Source organism: Saccopteryx leptura, chromosome 1 (assembly GCF_036850995.1).
Source record: "Saccopteryx leptura isolate mSacLep1 chromosome 1, mSacLep1_pri_phased_curated, whole genome shotgun sequence".
NCBI lineage: Eukaryota > Metazoa > Chordata > Mammalia > Chiroptera > Emballonuridae > Saccopteryx > Saccopteryx leptura.
Genome location: NC_089503.1, coordinates 58,491,102 through 58,517,142, shown reverse-complemented (window position 1 = coordinate 58,517,142; position 26,041 = coordinate 58,491,102). Strand labels below are relative to the sequence as shown.

The 26,041-nt window shown below is 48.0% G+C and overlaps 1 protein-coding gene across 12 annotated transcripts in view; it reads right to left on the bottom strand.

Moving 5' to 3' along the window:
- Positions 1 to 7,107: 7,107 nt before the first annotated feature.
- Positions 7,108 to 26,041, bottom strand: part of P2RY6 (pyrimidinergic receptor P2Y6) — a 57,080-nt gene continuing 38,146 nt past the window's right edge. For 6 of the 12 annotated variants that reach the window (XM_066368212.1, XM_066368242.1, XM_066368222.1 and 3 more), the window contains 2 exons: positions 14,848 to 14,911; positions 7,108 to 12,101 (listed from right to left, as the gene is read on the bottom strand). In XM_066368212.1, the coding sequence (XP_066224309.1) occupies positions 11,081 to 12,101; positions 14,848 to 14,911 (1,085 nt within the window). In that variant the 3' untranslated portion in view covers positions 7,108 to 11,080. Of the gene's footprint in view, positions 12,102 to 12,950; positions 13,015 to 14,847; positions 14,912 to 21,513; positions 21,631 to 26,041 lie in introns of those variants that run through there. The other 6 variants (XM_066368269.1, XM_066368279.1, XM_066368298.1 and 3 more) reach the window with 3 other exon arrangements.

The window sequence follows — 26,041 nt, the reverse complement described above, 5'->3', positions numbered from 1 at the left end:
CTCCTCTCTAAAATGAATAAATAAAATAAAAATTTAAAATAAGATATGTGCAGTGTGCATAGGGATTTGTTCATAGTTTTTTTTATAGTCCGGCCATCCAACAGTCTGAGGGACAGTGAACTGGCTGGCCCTCTGTGTAAAAAGTTTGGGAACCCCTGCCTTAGAGAAATCAAGATGGGAAGGTTATGATGGTCAAAGTCACGGCCAATGTTAGGCCTCGGGTACTTAAGGAGGAGATAGGTGAGGATTAAGAGGACTCCGAGAAGCAATTAGCTCCAGGAAAGAGCTCTGGCTCCTGACTCTATTCCAAAGTCAAATAGAAATGAAAATGACCTGAAAAAGTGCTGTTCCTTTCTGGTATAATTAGAACTCAAGTGCACAGAATTGGATTATTTATACCCTTTTGTGAATGACACATTCTCATTAGTTATTTAATTAACTCCCACCAAAAAAAAAAGAAAAAAAAACCCCACAACTACAACCTTTACAATGTCCTACATCTCATATAGTTCCTACACCACCTATTCCCCTGCCGCCTCACCAGCCAAGGTAACTGTCACCTCCTGTGTCCAGCATTCCCTTTTCATATAGTTTTATTGCATCTGTGTATTTACTTTAAACATATATTTTAATTTTAGTTGTTTTTAAGTTTGAAAAAAGGGCATTTTTCTGTATATAATTTTTGGGATTTCTTTTTACTTATTATTATATTACTAAGATTTATCCATATTGTTGTATGTCAGTTTAGTGCATTCTGGCTGCATGCAGCATTCTAATATGTGAAATAGCCCAGTGTATTCATCCACTCTAGTGGATGGGCATTTGAATGTTTCCAGGTGTTTGCCCTTGTGTACAAGGCTGCTCTGAGCATACACACTCCAGGTGCGCATTTTGCAGAAGTGCTCAGGGCAGTGGGCCATATGGCTACTCAACATGAGTAGGCATTGTCAAGTTAGAATTTAACATCTTCTCTGTTTTTTGATTATCTGTATTTTTCTGTGAAGTGCCTGTTTATGCATCTTGTCCATTCTTTTGTTGGGTTATAATACTTTGTTGTACTTTATGAAAATTCTGCCCTAATCTTTCCATGCTCGATACCCCTGATGGTTTAGGGAGAGCTGATAGAACTGTTATTTTTTTTTTACAGGCAAGGAAACAGGCTCAGAGAAGTGAAGGGGCTTGTTCAAAGTCACAGAATTAGTAACAGTCCTTCTGTAGTAAGCTAATACTTTCTGAGGCCTATAGGCCTCAGCTAAGAAACCTCTGTCCCTCAAGCTGGGTCAGGGCCCCAGTGCTCCCCAGCGCCTCCTGATCATTCAGAGAGCTTATTATCTCCCTAGTGAGACCTTCTTTGCCCCTGGCCCTCTGTATGTTTCTGTGAACTCTTCTCTCTGACTGTAATGATCCAGATGTATAGGTGTTTATTTCTTTTTTTTTAAATTTAATTATTTTATTTTATTTATTCATTTTTAGAGAGGAGAGAGAGACAGAGAGAGAGAGAAGGGGGGAGGAGCTGGAAGCATCAACTCCCATATGTGCCTTGACCAGGCAAGCCCAGGGTTTCGAACCGGCAACCTCAGCATTTCCAGGTTGACGCTTTATCCACTGCGCCACCACAGGTCAGGTAGGTGTTTATTTCATTATTGTCATTCTCCATCAGAGTAGAAGCTCCCTGAGGGCAGGGACTCGCTGCCAGCATGATGTCTGGCATACAATAGGTGCTCAATAAATATTTACTAGATGAACTGTTTCTTTGTCTGCAACCCCAGCCCCTGGATTTTTTCTGAGGGTAGAGTCTGGGTCTCTCAGCTGCCTCCACGTTCCCAACACCATCTCAGATGAGCACAGAGAATGTTTGTTAAACAAATGAGTGAGGGAGGGAGGAGGCAGCTGCATGCATTGCTAGGATAGATCTGATGTCCCTGGGCTTTACCTGCTTTGAGTGTAAAGCTCACCAAATCAAGCCCTGGTTCTTGACTCTCTGGCTCCCATCCTGGCCCTGCACCCCTGGCCCCCTGTCCTCAATTACTGAATGCCTTTCCAGGGCCTGGCCTCCCTCATAACCTTCCTCTTTACTTCTCCACCTATCACCTTCACTTCCCTCCAGCCCTTCCCTCCTTCACCCAACTCCACTGCCTCATTATGTCACTATCATTTAGAGACTGCCAAGCTTCTTCCTCTACCTCTCTGGCTCCTTCTTCTCTCTAGCCAGCCAGCCCCCTGTGGGGAAAACAGCTGTGTTAGCCTTGCTCACTGGTTTACCAGCTACAAGCACTTTGCTTGATTAGTGCATGAGCTTGTGGCAGTGCCATGTGTATACAGTCTATGTAAGGCTATGGGTGCTTGCACTGAGGGAGGATTGCAGGTGGTGAATGGTGGGTTGTGGATTGCCTGCTGCCACTGTGAGGGTCTGTTTTTGCTGTTTGTTCACCTGCTGTCATGAGAAGGAGTTTTTCCCCTGCCTGTTTGCTCATCCACCGTTGCAAGACTATTAAATGGGAATGGCCCAATGCTTTCTGGCTCTGCAGTTTCTCTATCATCTGCCTGAATCCAGTGTGGACCTGCCTGGCCTCGGCTGCCAGCATTACGTCTGGCATAGCGGACAGGATTCAGATAAGATTGGTATGGAGCCACCAACACCCTTGAAGGGTGGGTTAGAGGAGTGGTCATTGTTCTCCAGTGTATGGGTCCCTGTGGCTGTCATTTTGGGGGCTGTGGGCTGGGTGTTTTTTACAGCCCTGTCAGAAGAGACCAAGTGCCAGTGACGTTGTGAACTGAAGTGAGCACTGGAGAAGGAGGCTGACCGTGTTTGAGAGCTGCAGCGTGAGATACAGGCTGAGCACCAACGGTGCCTAGAACTGGAATGGTCTTTGGAGAAGGAATTATGGTTTTGTGAGCTGCAATTTACCCTGGAAGCTGAACGTTGGCAGCAGTAGTTGTTAGAGAAACAACTGTGGGTTCAAGAGCTTGAGTCTCATCTTCAGGCCAAGAGCCAGCAGCCACAGGAGCAAAAGCAGGCACTGAAGAAAGAGCTGCATCCGTGTTGGTGGAGTGGTTCTGTGTCAGCAGGAGCAAGTGTTTCCAACTTTTCCTCTTCTGATGAGGAAGTTCAGGCTGAAATTGCCATCCGCAGACTGAGAGCCCAGCCAGTGGTCATGCAGAAGGTAAAAACCTGGTAGCTTCAGGTAGTGGAGCCCTCTGTGGTCTGGCCTTACACCCAGGCAGAGCTGATGGAGTTAGGGGTAAAATTCAAGCAGAAACCCACTGAGCCCCTGGCAGCCTGGTTGCTGAGGTTGTGGGACGTAGGGGGTGGATGGCATCATGCTCTCCGAACAGAGACGGAGAAACTGGCTGCCATTAACATACACTCCCCCTTGAGGCATTGTCTTCAAAACTGCCATGACAACCCAGGAAACCATACCCTATTAGAATGTGTTATGGTTGCCATTCGTATAGTCTGGCAGAATGCTGGGACTTGCTGGGAGCAGTGAATCGGTGGCAGTCCTATAGTGAGCTGCCCCAGGTCCTTTGGAAACTATGTATGAAGAATGTTGCTTTTAACCCGAGGTCCCACGGGCCATATGAGGAAGTGTTTACAGCAGGAATGAGGGACCTTATTCTCTGTAAAGCCCCATCAGCCCTTTATGGGTCACTAGTGGCTATCTTGAGCCCCTATGTGGGCAGCCCATCAACGTGGTTACCCAGACAGTAGTGGATTTGGGGGAGCTGGAGACGGCACAGGCCAGTAAGGCTGTGCAGGCCGATGCCTGTACTGTCCCAACTAACAAAAGAAAGGGGCCTGTAAAGGCTACCTGAACACAGATACGGGTAGATTTTATTGCGGCCAGGGCTGATAGAACTTGGACGGCAGGTCTAATCAAGTCCTGTCAGAGTTACAGTGGCAGCTTGACCGGAACAGGTTCCAGCCACTGAAAAGACGGGGGAAGTGGGTGGCCCCAGCAGGATTACTTGTTGGAGACATCTGTGGAAGAGGAGGATCCCCAAGACCCATTATCCCCTTGAATAGGGGATAGGCCGAGGGACCCATCCAATGGGGATGGGCAGGGGCCAGAGACCCCGTGTGAAATTGGCAATCCACTGATCCCCTTCTAATGTACTGCAGGTGTTGGCATCAGAGGGTAATAGATGCTTTTTTGCTGCTGCAGCAGAAGAGAACTGTCATGGCAGCACAGGCCTCAAATGTGTTTAACCCCCCTCAGGCCCTGTGAGCTTGCTGAGGGGTTTGGATGGGGCTTGTGGCGATGGACAGAGAGTTTATGGAAAGGTGCTGAGATCCATTAATAAAGAGCTGTATGGCTAGTTGCCTGTAATGGACCTTTACCTTGGTGATTTGCACACAGCTGGGCTGTCTATCATGGACTGATCATTGAGCGGTGTAATGCATTCTTGGACTGTGACCAAAGGGGATCACTGGCTCCCTTGCTTGATGGACATGCCGCTTGTGGACAGTACTATGAGAGACCTTGATGGAGGGGGGGAGTACCTGTGGAGGCCCTCTTGCACTGGGAAGCTACTCCCAACAAGTTGCAGAGATGCACCAAGGACATTTTCTTCAATGGACATAGCCCTGCACTACACAGGCCCTCCCACTCACTGTGGGGTAGCAAGTTAAAGGTGGGCCTCCAGTTAACTCTGGGCAGAGTGCTCAGGGAAGACATTGTGAAGGGCGCCTTTGTAATTATTGTATAACTTGTGCTGTTGCTGTAGTTTGTTTGTTTCTATAATATACCTCACTCCTCACACAGGGACAGTCATGGAAGATATTTGTCATGTAGATTGTGAGGTGAGCAGCCCTAAAGGGTTGGAATGGATGGAATGTGGGGAAAACATCTGTGTTAGGCTTACTCACTGGTTTACCAGCTACAAGCACTTCATTTGATTAGTGTGTGAGCCCATGGCAGTGCCACATGTGGATAGTCTATGTAAGGCAGTGGTCCCCAACCCCCGGGCCGTGGACCAGTACCGGTCCGCAGAGAAAGAATAAATAACTTACATTATTTCCGTCTTATTTATATTTGTCTGAACGATGTTTTATTTTTTAAAAATGACCAGATTCCCTCTGTTACATCCGTCTAAGACTCACTCTTGACGCTTGTCTCAGTCACGTGATACATTTATCCGTCCCACCCTAAAGGCTGGTCAGTGAAAATATTTTCTGACATTAAACCGGTTCGTGGCCCAAAAAAGGTTGGGGACCACGTATGTAAGGTGCTTGCACTCAGGGTGGATTGCGGATTGTGGATTGCCTGCCCACCACTGTGAGGGATCCTTTTGCTGTTTGTTACCTTGCTGCTGTGAGAAGAGGTTTTCATCTGCCTGTTTGCTCATCCGCTATTACAAGAACCTGTTAAATGGTAATGGCCCAATGCTTTCTTGCTCCGCAGTTTATCTACTGTCTGCCCGAATCCAATGTGGACCTTCTTGCCTCAGCCACCAGCATTACACCCCCTAATGTCGGTGTTCCAGGACTCTATCCAGGTTCCCCCTTTTTAGATTTTATTTATTCATTAAAAAAAAATTTTTTAAGTGAAAAGTGGGGAGCCAGAGAGACAGACTCTCCTACATGTGCCCTGACCTAGATCCACCCAGCAAGCCCCTATTATGGGGTGATACTCTGCCCATCTGGGGCGTTGCTCAATTTTAGTGCCTAAGGCAAGGCCATGGAACCATCCTCAGCGCCCAGGGCCAACTTGCTTCAACCGAACCATGGCTGCAGAATGGGAAGAGAGAGATAGAAAGGAGGGGGTGGATAAGCAAATGGTCACTTCTCCTGTGTGCCCTGACCAGAATTCAGACCCGGGACATACACATTCCGGGCCAATGCTTTATTGCTGAGCCAACTGGCCAGGGCCTATTTACTCATCTTTGGAGAGAGGGAGAGAGAGAGGGAGAGAGAGAGGGGGAGAGAAGGGGGGGGAGGAGCAGGAAGCATCTACTTTCCTATGTGCCTTGACCAGGAAAGTCCAGGGTTAAAACCAATGACCTTAGTGTTCCAGGTCAGCACTTTATTCACTGTGCCACCACAGGTCAAGCTGCCCCCACCCCTTTTTTTTTTTTACTCTCTCCCTCAAGAAGCCCATCTACCCCCTCAGATTCTAGTCAAAAAGGGGTTAACCACATCCCAGGCTTTGCACCTTTTTGTTTGTTTTTTTGTTTGTTTTTTATTCATTTTAGAAAGGAGAGAGAGAGGGATAGAGAGAGAGAGAGAAACAGAGAGAGAGAAGGGGGAGGAGCAGGAAATATCAACTCCCATATGTGCCTTGACCAGGCAAGCCCAGGGTTTCGAACTGGCGGCTTTGCACCTTTTTCATAAAGCTGTCCCAGGTGTCTCCAGACCCTGTTGACTGCTAGGTCCCAACCGGGTGAAAGTCTCCTCAGTTAAGAACACTGCCTGGCCTCCACCTAAACCTACCATCTCAGGATGGAACCTGAGTAGAGGGATTAGTTTGGGCTGTGGGCAACAAAGATCTAGACAACTAGGGCTTAAAAATGATAGATACTTAATGTCTCGTGCAAAAATCTGGATTTCGATGACCCCACACTGGAATGGTCAGAGACCCAAGCTGCCTCCAGCTTCCTGCTCCACTGCTCCACCAGCCACAGAGGGCACCCTTGCCCTTCTGGTCCAAGAAGATGGGGCTCCAGCTGTCATGTTCATGTTGTGAATAGCAAGAAGGGAAGAGAGGCCAAGAACAGACACTCTCTAAAAGACATCCTACTCCCATGTTAAACTCCCTAAGGCACATAGCTCATATCACATTGACCAGGAGTGAGTTCCCTGGCCATACCAGCCACAAAGAGCCTGGGAAATGGTGTGCACCCTGGAGCTCATGTGCCCAACTAAAAGAGAACTGCTATTCTGGTTGGAATCCGCTGTCTGTGACAACTTCCCTGAGACTGGATGGGGCAGTGGGCACTTGGAAGCCAGTACAGAAAGGGCAGGGGGTGCCACCTGTGGTGGCACAGCGGATAAAGCATCTACCTGGAAATGCTGAGGTCGCTGGTTCAAAACCCTGGGCTTGCCCAGTCAAGGCACATATGGGAGTTGATGCTTCCTGCTCCTCCCCCCCTTCTCTCTCTCCTCTCTAAAATGAATAAAAATAAAATCTTAAAAAAAAAAAAAAGAAAGGGAGCGAGGATGAGGCAGGAGGGATCTCGTATCTGGGTTAGAGAAAGGCAGTATGACCTTGGCATATCAGTTCCTACATCTGGGCCTCAGTTTCCCCACCTATGAAAGAAGTTATTATAAGGATTAAATGAGAAGATGTATGTACAGCACACTGCATGGTGCCCTCAGCCTGCAGAGCAAAGCAGGCAGTCACTGCTGTCACTGTTGTAGTCCCCACTGCTTCCCTGGCCTGGCATCAAGCGCGCAGTCTCTTGCTGTGCCAACTCTCCAGCCTCATCCTCAGGCTACGACCCTTCCTGTGCTTCATCCAACAGCCTCCTTGCCTTTGCCTGTGCTATTCTCTGTACCAGGAACACCCTGACCCTCTCTCCCTCAGTCTAATTGCATACATCTTTCAAGATCCAGCTGCACTGCTCCATCCCCTGGGAAGTCTTCTCAAACCCATGGAAAAGTCACCTTGGAGCCCTTTGAACCTTTGTGGTCTTCTGCCCCTCAACATATTCCACCTCTACACCCCTGCCTTTCTTCCCACCCCAGCAAGCAGACATCCTCAGGGTAAGCCCTCACCTCCCACCCAATCACTGCGTGTGCTCTGGGTAAAGTGAGGAGGGAGAATAGGGAGAAAGAGGATGAAAGAGACAAAAAGAGGGAGAAGAAAAGGAGGAATTCAAGACCCTCAAATGATGCTTGGAGTCCCTAGTAATGGTGTAAGAAATATTCGTCCTTATAGAAACAGCTGGGGCTCATGAGTTATGGCTCTTGTTTTTCAAAAAGTGTGCTGACTTTTTTCAGCCTGACCAGGCAGTGGGGCAGTGGATAGAGCATCGGACTGGATCCAGAGGACCTAGGTTCGAGACCCTGAGGTCGCCAGCTTGAGCTCATCTGGTTTGAGCAAAGCTCACCAGCTTGGACCCAAGGTCGCTGGCTCAAGCAAGGGGTTACTAGTTCTGCTGAAGGCCCACAGTCAAGGCACATATGAGAAAGCAATCAATGAACAACTAAGGTGTCACAACGAAAAACTAATGATTGATGCTTCTCATCTCTCTCCATTCCTGTCTGTCTGTCCCTATCTGTCCCTCTTTCTGACTCTGTCTCTGTAAAAAAAAAAAAAAAAGTGTGCTGACTTTTTGTTGTTTTTCTTCTTAAGACTAGCTGCCTCCTAGGTAAGGAAGGAGGAGACAATCCATAGCTTGAAGTCCCTTGTGTAGACACCTTCTATGCCTATACCAAGAGATGGAGGAACCTGTGCCAAAAAAGCAAGTATCATTATAAGAGCAACATTCATCACATGCTCACTCTGTACTGAGTGCTTTGCACATATTAAGTGATTTAATACAACTTTACAAGATAGGTCTCATTATTTTCCCATTTTACAGTTAGGGAAGTTAGAGTACAAATAAGTTAAATAACTTGCCCAGAACAACACAGCTAGTAAATGGTACAGCCAGCATACACACCAAGGGGGTCTGGTTCTGGAGTCTAGCTATTCTGTGTCGCAAAAGGAAGCTGGGAATGGAATTTACCTGTGGCCCACTTGTGAAAAAGTTACCATAAGGTCACAGTTCTTGACAGTTATCTGGGTCTTTACAGAGGCTCAGCCTGGGCCCTCTGCCTTCTGCTCTCTCTCTCCCCCACTCCCTCATCACAGGTAACCAAAGAGTCTGGTGTCGAGACTTGGAACAGGATGTAAGATAGATATCTGTTCTGCTAGGCATAGCATGGTGCCATTTAGAGAATAAGGACTAGCCTCTGTCTTCTGACATCCCCACATGTCTATCTCACTGTGGCCCAAAGAATCTAAGTTCCTTCTGTCCAAACTGTCAGCCTCTCTGCCTGGTCTGTGGTGGTGCAGCGGATAAGCATCGACTTGGATAAGCATCATCCCTGGTTTGAAATCCTGGACTTGCCTGATCAAAACACATACGACAAGCAATCAATGAAGAGCTAAAATGAAGCAACTATAAGTCAATACTTCTCACTCCACATCCCCCACCCCTCCTCTCTGTAAAACCAATAAATAAAGTCTTTAAAAAAAAATTGCAGCCCTGGCCGGCTAGCTCAGCGGTAAAGTGTCAGCCCGGCATGTGGAAGTCCTGGGTTCGATTCCCAACCAGGGCACACAGGAGAACCACCCATCTGCTTCTCCACCCCTCCCCCTCTCCTTCCTCTCTGTCTCTCTCTTCCCCTCCCGCAGCCAAAGGCTCCACTGGAGAAAGTTGGCCCAGGTGCTGAGGATGGCTCCATGGCTTCTGCCTCAGGCGCTAGAATGGCTCCAGTTGCAGTGGAGCAACGCCCCAGATGGGCAGAGCATCAACCCCTGGTGGGCATGCCAGTGGATCCTGGTCAGGCACATGCGGGAGTCTGTCTCTCTGCCTCCCTGCTTCTCACTTGGGGGGGGGGGGAAGAAACAGCCTTTCCAGCAACGGTACTTGTAATGGACTCCCAAGGTGGGCCGGGCCTGGTCTTCCCACTTCCTCTACCAGCTGCAAGTACACCTCTGTCATCTCTATGGAGTTTAACTCCCCCAGAGCCGCCCTCTGAAGGCCCCCATCCCCCAACAACCTTGGAGATTAGGCAGGGCCAAAAGGAAAGTATGGAATCCGTTATATAGTCTTTCCCTTCCCTGCTTGTTCCTCTACCTTCTAAAAGGGAAGTCCCTTTGCCAGGCTGCTTCTGTCCCGAATAGGGTCTGTGTGGTATACCAATAGCCAAGGGCAGGCCAGATTGCTCCACAGGGGGGAATAAAGCCCTAGAGAAGTGAGGGGAATGGGGGGGAGAGATAAGGAAAAAGAGCAGAGAGGATAGGATTTGCAGAGGTGTGGCTGAGAGGAGAGACATGCAGGGGGCGAGCAGGTGAGGACTTGGAAGGGCTTTGCCTGGTATAATTCCCCTTTGCTGCCTCCTCGGGACCTTCAGTGAAGATGCCTTTCCAAGACTTTTTAAGGCTCAGGTCTGTGTTTGAGATGCCTCTGTATTGAGATGGCCTCCAGGCACCCGCAGGCCAGAGGATGGAGCTCGGAGGCAGAACAGAGGAACCCAGCAGGAGCAGTCTCTTCAGACTGGTCAGCAGGCTCCTGACCACAGAACCTCCACGTAGCAGCCTCCTGATGGCCCTGGGGTGCTGCTGGGTCTCCTCAAGCGGCCGGCTTCTTTTAGAATGAAGCAATGATGAAATAGCAAGGACTAGTTCCCCTCAGTTGGGGGCCTGGTGGAGGTGTCCCAGGCATAGAGGACACCCCGAGTTCCCACTAGCCTTTAACATCTGGTTCAGATGCTCCCTTCCCTCTCCCCAAAAAGCTCTTTCCTGACTCCTTGGCCTGGGTCAGGGGCACCCCCTGGGCACTCCTGCCCCAGTCGTGCTTCCCCAGTCACAGCCTTTACATCACTGTGTCAGACCTTCAGTAATTGGGAGCCTGCATGGGGCAGGGCTGGGCCTGGTTCTTTTGGGGCCCCAGAACTAACCCAGGCCCGAACAGAAGGTGTCAGTAAAGTCTTGCTGAATGAAAAGAACATCACACTCAGCTCATATTCACCCATCAGAACCCAGCTGAAATGCCTCTTCCCAGAAGCCAACTTCTCCCTCCCATCATCCTTCACTCCCTTATTGGTGACTCCAAAGCATGCAGCACACTCCTCAATAACGGTACATGTCATACTGTATTTTTTCACATGGCCTCCCCAACTCTCCATGGCTGACTGGAACCTTCTGGAGAGCCGGGCTCAGGCCTGTCTCTGTGCCCATAGGGCCTGGTCCAGAGAAAGGGCTCAATAAATAGTTGTTGCTGAGATGTTGGGGGTCTGTCACTCCGTGCCCAGCTGAGCTAAGCTCTAATTCTCTGCACGTTTTAGGGCTGGTCAGGCTTTTGGCAACCCAAGCCACAATGGCAAACGCTACGGCTGTCCAGGCCCCGGCGTCCTGCCCCAGTGGACTCAGCGACCCTGCCGCTGCCACTTGGCTGTGAGTTTCTGGAGTAGTTCATGTGGCCGCCGGCGGAACTTCTTCTGGGTGAAGTAGAAGAGGATGGGATCCAGCACGCTGTTGGCACTGGCGAAAGGTCGCGTGCCTTTGTAGGCAGCCGCAAAGGCCTCCAGCACCGGGCAGGGGACCCCGCGCGTAGAGCGCACCGCTAGATAAGCTGTCTTGGTGATGTGGAAAGGCAGGAAGCTGATGGCAAAGGCGGCTGCCACCACCACAGCCATGCGGGCTGCCTTGCCACGCCGCTCCTGGGCCACCGGCCCTGCAGGGCCGCCCTGGCGGCACAGACGGCGGGCCAGAAGGCAGTAGCAGGCCAGCAGGGCAGCAAAAGGCAGCAGGAAGCCGACGACTGTGAGGGCCATGCCATAGGGCAAGTATCGGACGGCCAGGGTAGGCGGGCTCAGGTCGTAACAGACAGTGCGGTTACGCTGGATGCCTGTGGCGGCAAAGAAGGCTGTGGGCAGGCACTGGGTCGTCACAATCAGCCACACAGCCCCACACACTAGCCAGGCAGCCCGGCGGCCCCCCCGCTTGTGCCAGGGGGCCAGAGGGTGGCAGATGCCCAGGTAACGCTGGAAGCTGATGCAGGTGAGGAAGAGGATGCTGCCATGTAGGTTGGCGTAGAAGAGGAAGCGTACCAGGCGGCAGGTAAGGTCGCCGAAGGGCCAGTGGTCACCTTGGGCATAGTTGTAGATGAGCAGAGGCAGGGAGCAGGCATATAGCAGGTCAGCCAGGGCCAGATTCAGGGTGTACACAGCCGTGCGGGTCAGGGCCCGGCGGGAGGTGCAGATCTGGGCAATGACACAGATATTCAGCGGCAGGCCGGCCGCCAGCACTACCGAGTACACAGGTGGCAGCAGTAGTCGCTTAAAGTCCTCTTGGTAGACACAGTTGGTCGGTGGTGAGCCCAGAGCCTGGCTCGTGCCATTGTGCCACTCCATGGCTGCCTGACTGGACTTCCTACATCTGGAGAGGCTGGAGAAGCAACACATAACCCGTCAGTGACCACATTCACTGACACCAAGTAGGCCCTTGTCCCTCCCTGGGCCTTGACCCCCCCCCCCCCCCCCCCGCCAGCTAAACTGTCTCTGATACCAGCCCCCAGAGGCCCTCACTTCAAGGGAAAAACCTGGAATACAATACAGCTCAAGCTTGCGAGAAATCCAATTCACTTTCTTTTTATAATATTCGTTTCTCACTAGACTTCTTGGTGAACTTTTCATTCCTCACAACTTTAGTCAAATGTCTCTCCTCTGTAAGTGGAAATTGATGGACTTTGGTTTGAATCCCAACTTACCAGCTATGCAACCTTGAGCTACTGATATACCCTCTCTGAGTCTCAGCTTTCCCACCTGAAAAATGGGGGAATGTTGCACCTACCTCTCAGAATGTTATGAGGTTAGAGGCTCTAATCAGGGGTCCCCAAACTTTTTACACAGGGGGCCAGTTCACTGTCCCTCAGACCATTGGAGGGCCGCCACATACAGTGCTCCTCTCACTGACCACCAATGAAAGAGGTGCCCCTTCCGGAAGTGCAGGGGGGGGGGTGCGGATAAATGGCCTCAGGGGGCCGCATGTGGCCCAGGGTGTAGTTTGGGGACGCCTGCTAAATCATGTTATATGGGGCTTCCCCAGGCACCCTGGAGTTTGGAGATGTGGTCATGGGGGAGAGGGGGCTGCCCCCTGTCTCTTCACAGATCAGAACCTCCTGAAGAGAAGCGCTAGGTCCAGTGCCTCTCTATGTGTGACAGCCCAGCCTCAGGCCCAGGGTACAGAGGGCCACGGTCACTCTTAATGAATCAACTAAACACAATGTCCACACACCATGAGCTGACCAAGGACTCCACCTTCCAAAGCCATGGTCCTTCTTCTGGCCGTAGTTTCTTATCTGTAAAACGAGGAAAGGAGGGATTCAGGAGGTCCCTAAGCCTCCTTCCAGCTGACTTAAAGATACAAAAGCTGCTTCATTAGTTATTAGGGAAATGCAAATCAAAACTACAATGAGATACCACCTCACACCTGTTAGATTAGCTATAATCAACAAGACGGGTAATAGCAAATGTTGGAGAGGCTGTGGAGAAAAAGGAACCCTCATTCACTGTTGGTGGGACTGTAAGGTAGTACAACCATTATGGAGGAAAGTATGGTGGTTCCTCAAAAAACTGCAAATAGAACTACCTTATGACCCAGCAATCCCTCTACTGGGTATATACCCCCAAAACTCAGAAACATTGATACGTGAAGACACATGTAGCCCCATGTTCATTGCAGCACTGTTCACAGTGGCCAAGACATGGAAACAACCAAAAAGCCCTTCAATAGAAGACTGGATAAAGAAGATGTGGCACATATACACTATGGAATACTACTCAGCCATAAGAAACGATGACATCAGATCATTTACAGCAAAATGGTGGGATCTTGATAACATTATAAGGAGTGAAATAAGTAAATCAGAAAAAAACAAGAACTACATGATTCCATACATTGGTGGAACATAAAAATGAGACTAAGAGACATGGACAAGAGTGTGGTGGTTACCAGGGGTGGGGGGAGGAAAGACAGGGGGAGAGTTAGGGGGAGGGGGAGGGGCACAGAGAACTAGATAGAGGGTGGCGAAGGACAATCTGACTTTGGGCGAGGGGTATGCAACATAATTTAATGACAAAATAACCTAGACATGTTTTCTTTGAATATATGTACCCTGATTTATTAATGTCATCCCATTACCATTAATAAAAATTTATTTAAAAAAAAAAAAAAAAAAAAAAAAAAAAAAAAAAAAGCTGGTCTGGCAGAGCACTGAAGCCACAGCGCCCTCTCGTGGCTATAGTAGAAACAGCTTCCCTGAAGGCAAATGGCGGAGAGAGCAACCACATCAACTTACTTTTACAGGGAGGGAAATTCAGAGACAATGGGGAGGCAGTCACTACTTAATTTTACTCAGTGAAATAGAAGTAAAGCCGAGTCTGAGCTGGAGCAGGAGCCCACGCCCAATCACCTGACTCAGAGGAGGCAGCTTAGTATAGCCCATGGACATAGGCTATACTATGTAGAGGCTCCATGCCAGCTTCACAGAATGAGGTAGGCCTGGTTCAAGTCATGGCTTCCCTTCTTCTGTGCCAGGGGTCCCCAAACTTTTTACACAGGGGGCCAGTTCACTGTCCCTCAGACCGTTGGAGGGCTGGACTATAAAAAAAAACTATGAACAAATCCCTATGCACACTGCACATATCTTATTTTAAAGTAAAAAAACAAAACGGGAACAAATACAATATTTAAAATAAAAAACAAGTAAATTTAAATCAAGAAACTGACCAGTATTTCAATGGCAACTATGGGCCTGCTTTTGGCTAATGAGATGGTCAATGTGCTCCTCTCACTGACCACCAATGAAAGAGGTGCCCCTTCCGGAAGTGCAGCGGGGGCGGATAAATGGCCTCAGGGGGCCGCATTTGGCCCGCAGGCCGTAGTTTGGGGACCCCTGTTCTATGCTGTTCAACCCAGGGCATGTCACTTTCCTTTTCTGGGCCTGTGTCCTCATCAGTAAAATGTATGATAGGCCTGACATGGAGCAGATGCTTAATAAATTCCATGCCATGCTATTTTATCCTGTACCTTATCCCTCCACTCATCTCTTCAGGCTGAGGTTTGGGGGAGCCAGTGGCACAAATGCCTTAGGGGTTCCCTGGTGGGGTAAGTCTGACTTCTTGATGCTTACCTCCCAATTGGCATTCCACATTTACTGGTGTCTAGAGTGAATTCACCACTTAACTCCAGTGGACCTGTAAGGCAAAGCCATTATTAATTAACACATTGTTGACCGCTCATGAGTTAACTCGTGTTTGCACTTGCATTAGCTATTTCAATTTTTGAAACTCAGAGTAATATAGGATTATTGTATTTGTGACTCTTCGCCCTGAGGGTCGAAGTTTGAAAAACAGCACACCTTCCTATATTCTGATACGGACTCCTTTTCTTCCCACTCCTCCAGGCGTGAGACCGCAAAATCAAAGCTACGGTCAACAAAAACTATCACAGTATCCAGCTGTCTAAACTTGGACTATCTTCTAACTGCTTGTAGTTTGAACATACAATATCAAGGATATTGAAAAATCTTTCTTCATCGTGTTCAGTTTATTATTAAAAAAAGTGGCCTGACCAGGCGGTGGCGCAGTGGATAGAGCGTCTGACTGGGATGCGAAGGACCCAGGTTCGAGACCCCGAGGTCGCCAGCTTGAGCACGGGCTCATCTGGCTTGAGCAAAAGCTCACCAGTTTGGACCCAAGGTCGCTGGCTTGAGCAAGGGGTTACTCAGTCTGCTGAAAGCCCATGGTCAAGGCACATATGAGAAAGCAATCAATGAACAACTAAGGTGTCGCAACGAAAAACTAATGATTGATGCTTCTCATCTTTCTGTTCTTGTCTGTCCTTATCTATCCCTCTCTCTGACTCTCTCTCTCTGTCTCTGTAAAAAAAAAAAAAAAAAAAAAAAAAAGAAAGAAAAGAAAAAAAAAGTGACTTTTCTTGATATTTAGGTTTGTTGGGGTTTTTTTATTTTTATTTTTTACAGAAACAGAGAGTGAGTCAGAGAGAGGGATAGACAGGGACAGACAGACAAGACCAGAGAGAGATGAGAAGCATCAATTATTAGTTTTTCATTGCGTGTTGCAACACCTTAGTTGTTCATTGATTGCTTTCTCATATGTGCCTTGACCGCGGGCCTTCAGCAGACTGAGTAACCCCTTGCTAGAGCCAGTGATCTTGGCTTCAAGCTGGTGGGCTTTTGCTCAAACCAGATGAGCCCACGCTCAAGCTGGAGACCTCGGGGTTTCGAACCTGGGTCCTCTGCATCCCAGTCCGACGCTCTATCCACTGCGCCACTGCCTGGTCAGGCGATATTTAGGTTTTATCACAATTATAGTATTACAAAAGTTTCAACCATGACGGATCGTGAAGGTGAAGAAATTTTCAATGAATTATATGCACACAATTTATCTGATTGACTATGAAATAAATTGTAGTGATGTAGAAATTGATAGTTTCTCGGAAGACAGTAATGAGTCGGATATTAGACCACCAAAACAACAAAAAAAGAAATGTAATAAGATCTGATAGTGAAAGTGATTTTGAAGAAGAGTGGATTGAAATGATATTACACCAACTTTGGAGGATTATTCAAATATTTCAGGTGTAACCGCAGACCTTACTGATCCAGGGAGCATCAGGGAAGTGACGGAATTACTTTTTTGTTATGATTTTTTTGATTAAGTTGTTTCTCAAACCAGTTTATACCACCACCAAATAGAACAATTTTACAAAAAAATCTACTAAAACTGTACCATGGACGAATGTTACCAATACCAATTTAAAGAAGTTTCTCAGTTTATTGGTATTGATAGGACAAACGAAAAAATCACATTGGAGGGATTACTGGTCAATGAACCCTTTGGTTGAAGCTCCAATATTTCCTAAAACTATGAGCAGAATGAGGTTCGAGCAAATTCTTACATTTTTACATCTTAGTGATAGTTCACAAAATACATCTAATGAAGACTGTATAAAACCAGGCCTCTTTTGGATTACTTTATTCCAAAATTTCAGTCTTTGTATGTACCTAAGCAAGAGTTATCCCGAGATGAAGCAATATACCATATAGAGCAGTGGTCCTCGACCTTTTTTGGGCCACGGATCAGTTTAATGTCAGAAAATATTTTCACGGACCGGCCTTTAGGGTGGGACAGATAAATGCACAAAATAAAATTATGTGACCGGTGTAAAAACTGTGGTATTTTTAAATATAATTGTCAAACTTACGAGACAAGTGTCAAGAGTGAGTCTGAGACGGATGTAACAGAGGGAATCTGGTCATTTTAAAAAAATAAAACATCGTTCAGACTTAAATATAAATAAAATGGAAATAATGTAAGTTATTTATTCTTTCTCTGCAGATTGGTACCAAATGGCCCACGGACAGGTACCGGTCTGTGGCCCAAGGGTTGGGGACCACTGATATAGAGAACATATCAGCTTCAGAACATATAACCCGGCACAAATAATAAAATATGGGATTTTAGTGAGAATACTTTGTGAAAGTGAGAGTAAATACATTTGCAACTTCGAGATTTATTCAGGTGAAGGCAAAAGGCTGCAAGAAACTATAGTATCTGTCTTAGAGCCGTATCTTGATTTTTGGCGTCATGTATACCAAGATAGTTACTACAACAGCATTTCTACAGCTGAAGTATTATTAGAAAAGAAACGCTAATCTGTGGTACCATAAGAGAAAACCGTGGCTTGCCAAAAGTACTAAAAGAAAAGTCAGAGAATCTTCAGAGAGGGGAAATGACATTTTTACGGAAAGGACCCATTGTTCTTATATCATGGAAAGATAAAAGACTAGTGAATATGATATCAAATATCCATGCTGCCTCTATGAAAACAACTGGAAAGCGAAAAAGGAATTCTACAGAATATATAGTTAAACCTGCATGCATATTAGACTACAACAAATACATGAAAGGAGTCCATCGAGCAGACCAATATTTGGCAAACAGCAGTATCTTTTGAAAAGAATAAAGTGGTCTAAAAAAGTAGCATTCTTTCTGATCAATTGCGCTTTAGTCAATGCATTCAAAATTTACTGTAATTACAATAGACAAAATAAAATACAAAAAATTTCTACTTGAAGTAGCTAGGGAATGGATGTCTGCTGGTTCAAATGAGTGCAGCTCAGAACCTAACACTTCTGGTACTTCTAAGAGAGCTCCTTACATTGATTCATCCTTTAGGCTTTCAGGGCAACTAAAAGAGCACGTTTTAGAAAAAATAGCCACTGGTATAAAAAAAAATCCAACTAGAACGTGTAGAGTGTGTGTTTCAAAAGGAAAGTGCAGCAAAACCAGATATATTTGCAAAACATGTTGCATACCATTACACGTAGGTGATTGCTATACAGTATACCACACCAAAAAAATTACTAAAATATATATAATATGTAGCAGATATGTACAAAATTTCACTTAAATTCATTATGTATAAAGAAAGTATACTGAAGTTTATTTAGATTGTTTCACTTTCATATTCAATTACGAAAAAATAGCCAGTGACATGAGATAACTTCTGCGTAAAATTGCCGGTCAACAATGTGTTAAGATAATGAGTCAAATCCTCCCCTTCTCTGTTTTACAGATGGGAGAAACTGAGCCCCAGGGAAAATATGAAGTCCTGCAAATGCACTCAGAGGGTGATAGAGGGTTAAAGCTGAGTAGATGGGCTCTGGACCAGATGTCCAGGTTCAAATCCCAGCTCTGCCACATGTTGGTTGTGTGGCCTAAGGCTCATTACTGAACCTCCATGCCTCTGTTTTCTCACCTATAAAATGGGGTAATATAGTACCTGCCTCATAGGGCTGTTGTGAAGTTCAGTGCTTGGCCCAGGGCATGTGTTAGCTATTCCTAATGTGAATATACTCGCTAAGTAAAGTTACAAGATTTTAAAAAGTTATATTAGAGCAAAACATAACTCCCCACACTAATACCTTCCAACTTAAAATTTGATTCTGATGAAAATATTTTACCAAGCCCTGGCTGGGTATCTGTTTGTTAGAGTGTTGTCCGGATACACCCTGGTTGCGGGTGTGATCCCTAATCAGAGCGCATACAAGAATCAACCAGTGAATGCATAAATGAGTGGAATAACAAATTAATGTTTCTCTCTCTCCTTTCCTCTCTCTCTCAAATAAATAATTTTAAAAAGGCCTGACCTGTGGTGGCGCAGTGGATAAAGCGTCAACCTGGAATGCTGAGGTCGCCGGTTCAAAACCCTGGGCTTGCCTGGTCAAGGCACATATGGGAGTTGATGCTTCCTGCTCCTCCCCCTGTTCTCTCTCTATCTCTCCCTCTCTCTCTCTCCCCTCTCTCTCTAATAAAAATAAATAAATAAAATCTAAAAAAGTAAATAAATAAATAAATTTTAAAAAATAGATTTTACCCAGATGTCAGCAATTGCAAAATAATGATGTTTGGATTCTCTAGTCTGTATCCCACACACTGTATCACCTTGTAGTTACCAAAGGTTTTTTTGTGGGACTTCATCCCATGAGTTAGAAGAATCCTGGGTGCCCAGCTGAACAGTCAGCACAAGGGAGAGGCCAAGGAGGAAGCAAGGCAGTCCCCCACTGTAGCCAGGAATGTGTAGGCCATTCTTTCATTCATGCATTCATTTTCTGGGTTTTTTTAAATGCAATTTTTAATTTCTTTTTGTTACAGTTAATGGCATGCATTGGTTTTTATTTTTATTTATTTTTATTTTTATTTTTTACAGTGACAGAGAGAGAGCCAGAGAGAGGGATATATAGGGACAGACAGACAGGAACAAAGAGAGATGAGAAGCATCAATTATTAGTTTTTTGTTGCGACACCTTAGTTGTTCACTGATTGCTCTCTCATATGTGCCTTGACCGTGGGTGGGGCTGCAGCAGACCGAGTAACCCCTTGCTCGAGCCAGCGACCCTGGGTCCAAGCTGGTGAGCCTTTGCTCAAACCAGATGAGCCCGCGCTCAAGCTGGCGACCTCGGGGTCTCGAACCTGGGTCCTCTGCAGCCCAGTCCAATGCTCTATCCACTGCACCACCACCCAGTCAGGTCATTTTCTGGTTTTTACATGCTAGGCATTTAATGAGTATTTACTGCCTGATGGATGCATGATGGTAGGTATATAGATGTAGATAGAAAGAGATATAAAAATACATATACACATTTACTTATATGAACACAGTGTACTTTTGTATTTTATTAATTAATATATTATTTTCCATACTAACAACTGTAAAATCTACTTTTGCCCCACCCTATACATGTGCTAGTCTGAGGGAGGAGACCAGTGCGAGCCATAGGATGGAAGAGAATTTTCAGAGGAGGATGAGGGATGGAGGAAGACCCCTATGGCTGAGGAGGGTTTCTGTGGGAGGGGAGGGGTATAAGGACCCTTGGGTTTCTCCAGGTGGGGAGGAAGGTAGAGCACGCATGAGAGGAGGGTAGCCTGCTGGGGCCGAGGGTCATGGTAGGGAGGAGGAAGTTAGTGGAAGAAACTGTCCTGTGCCCCTTAACCCTCTTTAGAGAGGCTTGTCGCCCCAGAGAGAGCGCTCTGACTTAGGTGACTGGAGACTCGTTTTCTGCCCCCATCCCCTGGTGAGATGGGTCCTCTTGGCAGGAAGCAGGGGTGTGCGAGAGGATCCAGGGCAAACCTTCAGGTCTGCTCCAGCAAAGGCAGGCCTGGCTGTCACCTGGCACCCACATCCACTCTGCCTTCTGAGGACGTAGGAGGGATGAGCTGTTCTTCCAGTTCCCGGCAGAGGCTGGTTCTGATAGAGGGCTCACTTGGGCCCTGCCTCCAGGCAGCAGCTGACATTGCCTCCCTCCAGCTCTCACATCTGTCACCCACTCTTGGGCCCTGAGGCCTGGACCATCTCAGACCCCAGCCTTTTCCTGGGCTCCAGCTACTCTGTGGGGAGCTTCCTAACAGATAGGTCTGACTACCTCCTTCTCTGCCTCCCTCCGTCCTTTGGGGAAAAGCTCAAACCCCTGTCCCGACAGTTAAGCTTCTGCTGAGCCTCCCAGCCTCATTTGAAGTGCCCCAAGTCCCTCCACTCTGCCCCTTTCTCATCACACTGTTCCCAAGACACCGAGACTGCCAGAAATCCAGATTTCTGCTCCAGCCTCCCCCCCCCTCCTTTTTTTTTTTTTTTTTAATATTTTTCTGAAGCTGGAAACGGGGAGGCAGTCAGACATACTCCTGCATGCGCCCAACCAGGATCCACTCGGCACGCCCACCAGGGGGCAATGCTCTGCCCATCCGGGGTGTCGCTCTGTCGCTACCAGAGCCACTCTAGCACCTGGGGCAGAGGCCAAGGAGCCATCCCCAGCGCCTGGGCCATCTTTGCTCCAATGGAGCTTCCGCTGCGGGAGGGGAAGAGAGAGACAGAGAGGAAGGAGAGGGGGAGGGGTGGAGAAGCAGATGGGCGCCTCTCCTGTGTGCCCTGGCCAGGAATCGAACCCGGGACTTCCGCGTGCCAGGCCGACGCTCTACCACTGAGCCAACCGGCCAGGGCCTAGCCTCCCCATCTTGACTGTTCTCTTCACACAAAGTATCATTCAACCCATCTCTGTTCATCAAAACTCCAAGTGTCCATCAAGCCACAGGTCCAATCTTGCTTCTTTTCTGATCCCCCAGCTGGGTAGAGTCCCTTCCTTTGGGACCTCCAACTCTGTGGACCTTCTTTAGGTCAGTACCAAACCCAGTTTGCCTGCCCAAAGTTAGAGTCCCTTGTATCCAGTCCCAGCCCCACTCCACAATGGCCCGTGGTCCCCAGATGCACCAACACTCACATGCAGCCTCCTGTCCCTGAAGCGCCTTGCTGGACTCAAGTATGTTGGAGCGAGGGGAAGCCAGATACGAGGCTCCCCACCTCAGCCCAGTTTGCAACACCTCTGCTGGGGCGGGAAGCTTCCTCTGTTTCCTGGCAGGGCCCTCTCTGACTGAAATAGCCCCTGCAGGGGCCAGCCCCGCCCTCACACCCCTAACACCAAGGCCTGGAGGAAACTGGGCCTAGAGGAGCAAGGAGGCGGAGAAAAGTTCTCCTTCCCGGAATCCTCCCCCACCCCAGCAGAGGAAAGAGGGTGATGAAGGAATAGAGGGAGGGGAGTGGGGGGACCAGAGGCTGCCTGTCAAAGATCAGCCGCATAGACCCAGCAGCTTCCTTTCTCTTCAGCCTCTTCTTGGCTTTTTCATCTGTCAGATGGACAGGTTAGTGATTAAAGAGCTGGCTCCTCCTTCAGCTGTGACACCCACAGCCACCTTCCTAGTCACCCACTCCTCCATCTACCCCTCCTTTCTCCATTTATTCAGTGGCTCATTCAATTATATGCCCAAACCTCTATGTGGCTATTATCAGCTACCCTCTCCCTCCCTTTTTAGCTCTCTTCCTTTTCTCCAAAAGCACTTATTGCGCAACTACTATGTGCCATCAGATAGTGCCACGCTTCCCCTTATAGCAGTGACTGCCCCCTTCCCCGTGGTGGACTCAGAGCTCACTGGGAAAGACAGGTCTGTGCTGTGGGGATGGAGGTGATGTCTCCGAGAGCTCACCTGAGTGAAGTTCTCCCTGCCTGAGCACGCCCTCCCCAACTGCTCTTACTGCCGAGCACGGACTCAGAGCTGTGGGCCCCGGTTCCTGGTTCTCACTCTGCCTTGGCCCCTGCTCACTTCGCGATTCTGTACAGGCCCCTTTCCCTCTCTGACCTCCTTGGCAGAATGTGGTCATACTGGCCACCAGCAGGTTGTGAGGATGAACTGCCAGAGGGAGGGAGAACCCTTTGTACCCTGTATGGTGTAAGCACTGACCTCACCCCCAAATGCATTTTACAGGCAAGCAAATTGAGGAACCAAGTTAGGGCCTGTAAAGCCAGAAGTCAGGGCCAGAGCTACCATCACAGCAGCCAGGCCCATGCAGGTTCGCATTGGATTCGGACAGTCGGTAAAGAAACAGCGGAGCCAAAAACTGATGGGCCATAGTCTTTAATTCTAGTTTGCACCCGGCGGGCAAGTAAAAATACACACTGGGCTCCAAAACCCAGTCACATTCAGTGCTCACAAAGCCACTGACTTATCCGAGTTTCCTAGAATCAAAGGTTTCTAGCTCACCAGACTTATTCACCTCTGTTCCCCATCTCCTTCCTTATCCCAAATACAAACTCTGTACAAACTGGCATCTCACTCAGCACTCCGCCATCTTGGCTGCTTTTCCTGGCCTCCTCCACGTGGCCTTTCTCAGCTCTCCTCTGCTCTCTCTTCTAATGATAATCTCAGGAACCAAGAGCCCAAGCTCCCGCTCCGACCCTATTTTATAGTGTAGAAATCCAAACCCTTAATCCAATATACATAATAGGGAAGTCTCTAATACAAAGTCACTTCTCTGAGGCATGATTGGATTGTACCACCTCACATCAAAAAAGGGTAGGAAAGGCTTAATCCCAAAACCAAGCCCCAGGCTACAATGATCCCCAACACACATTAATATCACCTGGGCAACGGCCTCCTCCTGTTATCTTTAACGAAGTGAGCATAATACATTTTATCTGCCTAACAGGGCCAAAACTTTAAACCAAACTGAGAAAATTTAGGTTTGAACTGTTGGAAAAACTTGGTCAGTCGTGCATGAATTGAGCACCTACTACATATTCAGATCTGCTAGGAGGTTGCTTGTGTTGCTTGAAAGCGTGGATTGATTTCTGGTCTGATTTGAGCTGTGCTGGAACCCAGAAGGGCAAGGAGTCCTGGTCTTCAGTCCAGCTGCCAGCCCTCTGCTGGGTTCCTAGGATGGACTCCTGTGGTCACCCCCACCAGGTTGGGCCACTGTATGTCCCAAGAATGGGAGCAGCTCCAAGGGTTTCATGGGGGTGTTAGGCTCAGGACAGGGCTTGGGACTCAGTTCCTGCCACTTGGGGAGAGAGCTCAGGTGTTAGGGGTCATAGATACAACCAGGAGGGAGTGACCTAGAAGGGCTCCTGGAGAAGACATGTCTGTTGCTGGGCCTTAGGGAGTCAAGGGGACTTGCACTTTGAAAAGTAAAGAGATATTCCAGGCAGGAGGCACAGAGTTGGGGAATAGGCCTACCTTGTGCAAGAAATGAAGACTAGCCTAACCAGGCGGTGGCGCAGTGGATAGAGTGTCATACTGGGATGCAGAGGACCCAGGTTCAAGCCCTGAGGTTGCTGGCTTGAGCATAGGCTCACCAGTTTGACTGTGGGGTCACTGGCTTGAGCATGGGATCATAGACATGACCCCATAGTCGCTGGTTTGGGCCCAAGGTTGCTGACTTGAGCAAGGGGTCACTGGCTCTGCTGGAGTCCCCCAGGTCAAGGCATATAGGAGAAAGCAATCAATGAACAACTAAGGTGCTGCAACAAAGAATTGATGCTTCTCATCTCTCTCCTTCCTGCCTGTCTGTCCCTCTCTCTCTCACTAGAAAGAAAGAAAGAAAGAAAAAAGAAAGAAAGAAAGAAAGAAAGAAAGAAAGAAAGAAAGAAAGAAAGAAAGAAAGAAAAGAAAGAAAGACTAAATATTGTAGCCAGACCACGGGATGAGTTGTGCAAAGAGGAGTTCAGACCGGAGGCCTCAGGGGGCTGGCCCATCTTGAAACCCCCATGCAGAGCCCAAGTGCCACTGCCCTGCTCCCCAGCCCAGCCTCAACCTTCCCCACCTGGCTTTCCAGCCCCTACACATATGCACAAGCTCTTGCCTCTGCCTGGGATGCTCTACCCCATCTTCTCTGAATAACTCTTACTTATCTTTCCTGTAGCTTTTACATCTGCGAAATGAGAATGATCGTTGGTACTAACCACATAGGTTGATGTAAAAGTTAAACGAAATGAAACCATGTTTCCGACGTGCCCTGGGACACAGTAAGCAGTGGTGGGATTCAGCCAGTTCGCACCGGTTCAGCAGAACCGATACCTAATTTTTTGTTGAGTTCAATGAACCAGTTGTTAAAATGGCACTTGTAATCATGGTTCTCTCTAAGGTGGGTGCCTGGGAAGCCACCCAATGTGGAAATCACAAATTTACACTCCTTACTCATTTTTTCTTTATTATTATTATTATTATTTTTTGTATTTTTCTGAAGTTGGAAACGGGGAGGCAGTCAGACAGACTCCCGCATGCGCCCAACCGGGATCCACCCGGCATGCCCACCAGGGGCAATGCTCCGCTCATCTGGGGCATTGCTCTGTTGCATCCAGAGCCATTCTAGCACTTGAGGCAGAGGCCATAGAGCCATCCTCAGCGCCGGGGCCATCTTTGCTCCAATGGAGCCTTGGCTGCGGGAGGGGAAGAGAGAGACAGAGAGGAAGGAGGGGGGAAGGGTGGAGAAGCCTGTGTGCTTCTCCTGTGTGCCCTGGCCAGGAATCGTACCCAGGACTCCTGCACGCCAGGCCAACGCTCTACCACTGAGCCAACCGGCCAGGGCCCTTACTCATTTTTAACGTTCATCTGTGCAACAGTGTCTTCTAAGCACCTTAGCAATGTTCATTTTGTCCATAGGTGAAAAAATTGCAAGCGAGGATGCCAATCTAGAAGCAGTATGGAAATATCTTAAACAATAGTTTCATTTAATTTTGTCAGGTATTATTTAATATTTTTTATTAATATTTTAAAACTTTCTTATAATCTAGTTTTGTATACCTCTTTTAGTGTTCTTATTTAAGCATTAAATGCATGAAATAATAAACTACCTTTTGTTGTATCATTTTTTGTACTTAAAACAGTCATTAGGGCAGAGAACCGGTTGTTAAATTACTTGAGTCCCACCACTGACAGTAGGTACTCAATAAACATTCGCTAGCTGCATGAATCCATTCCAGGCCCAACCTAAATGTCCCCATGGTAGACGCTTTCAGCCCTCCACAGTCTCCGCTACTTTTTGGGCCCTCAGCACCAAGTGTCATTTCTTAACTGCCTCCTCTGTGCCATCTGCTTTCTCTGCAGTTCTAGGAGGGGAGGAGCAGGGAGAGACTCTTCTCTCCATTTTACAGATGAAGAAACTAAGACTGAGGAAGGGCCAGTGCGTTTCCCAAAGGGGTCCCAGCCAGGTGGCATTCCAACAGAGTCTTTCTGACTCTATGACTTGGGGGAACTGTTTCAACATTCCCCCAAAGTTCAGGGGACTCCTGGGGGAGTGTATTCCCGGCGTTGAAGGCCTATGGCCATGAGATGGCGCCAGCAGACTGTTCAGGAGAGCCAGCCTCACCTTCAGACCTGGGCTGCACGCAGGTCTGCACACGGCAGGGGCCTCCCCACCGGGGCTGGCACTGAATAACGTCAGGACTGGTTCTCACAGCCTTTCCTCTTGACCTGCTC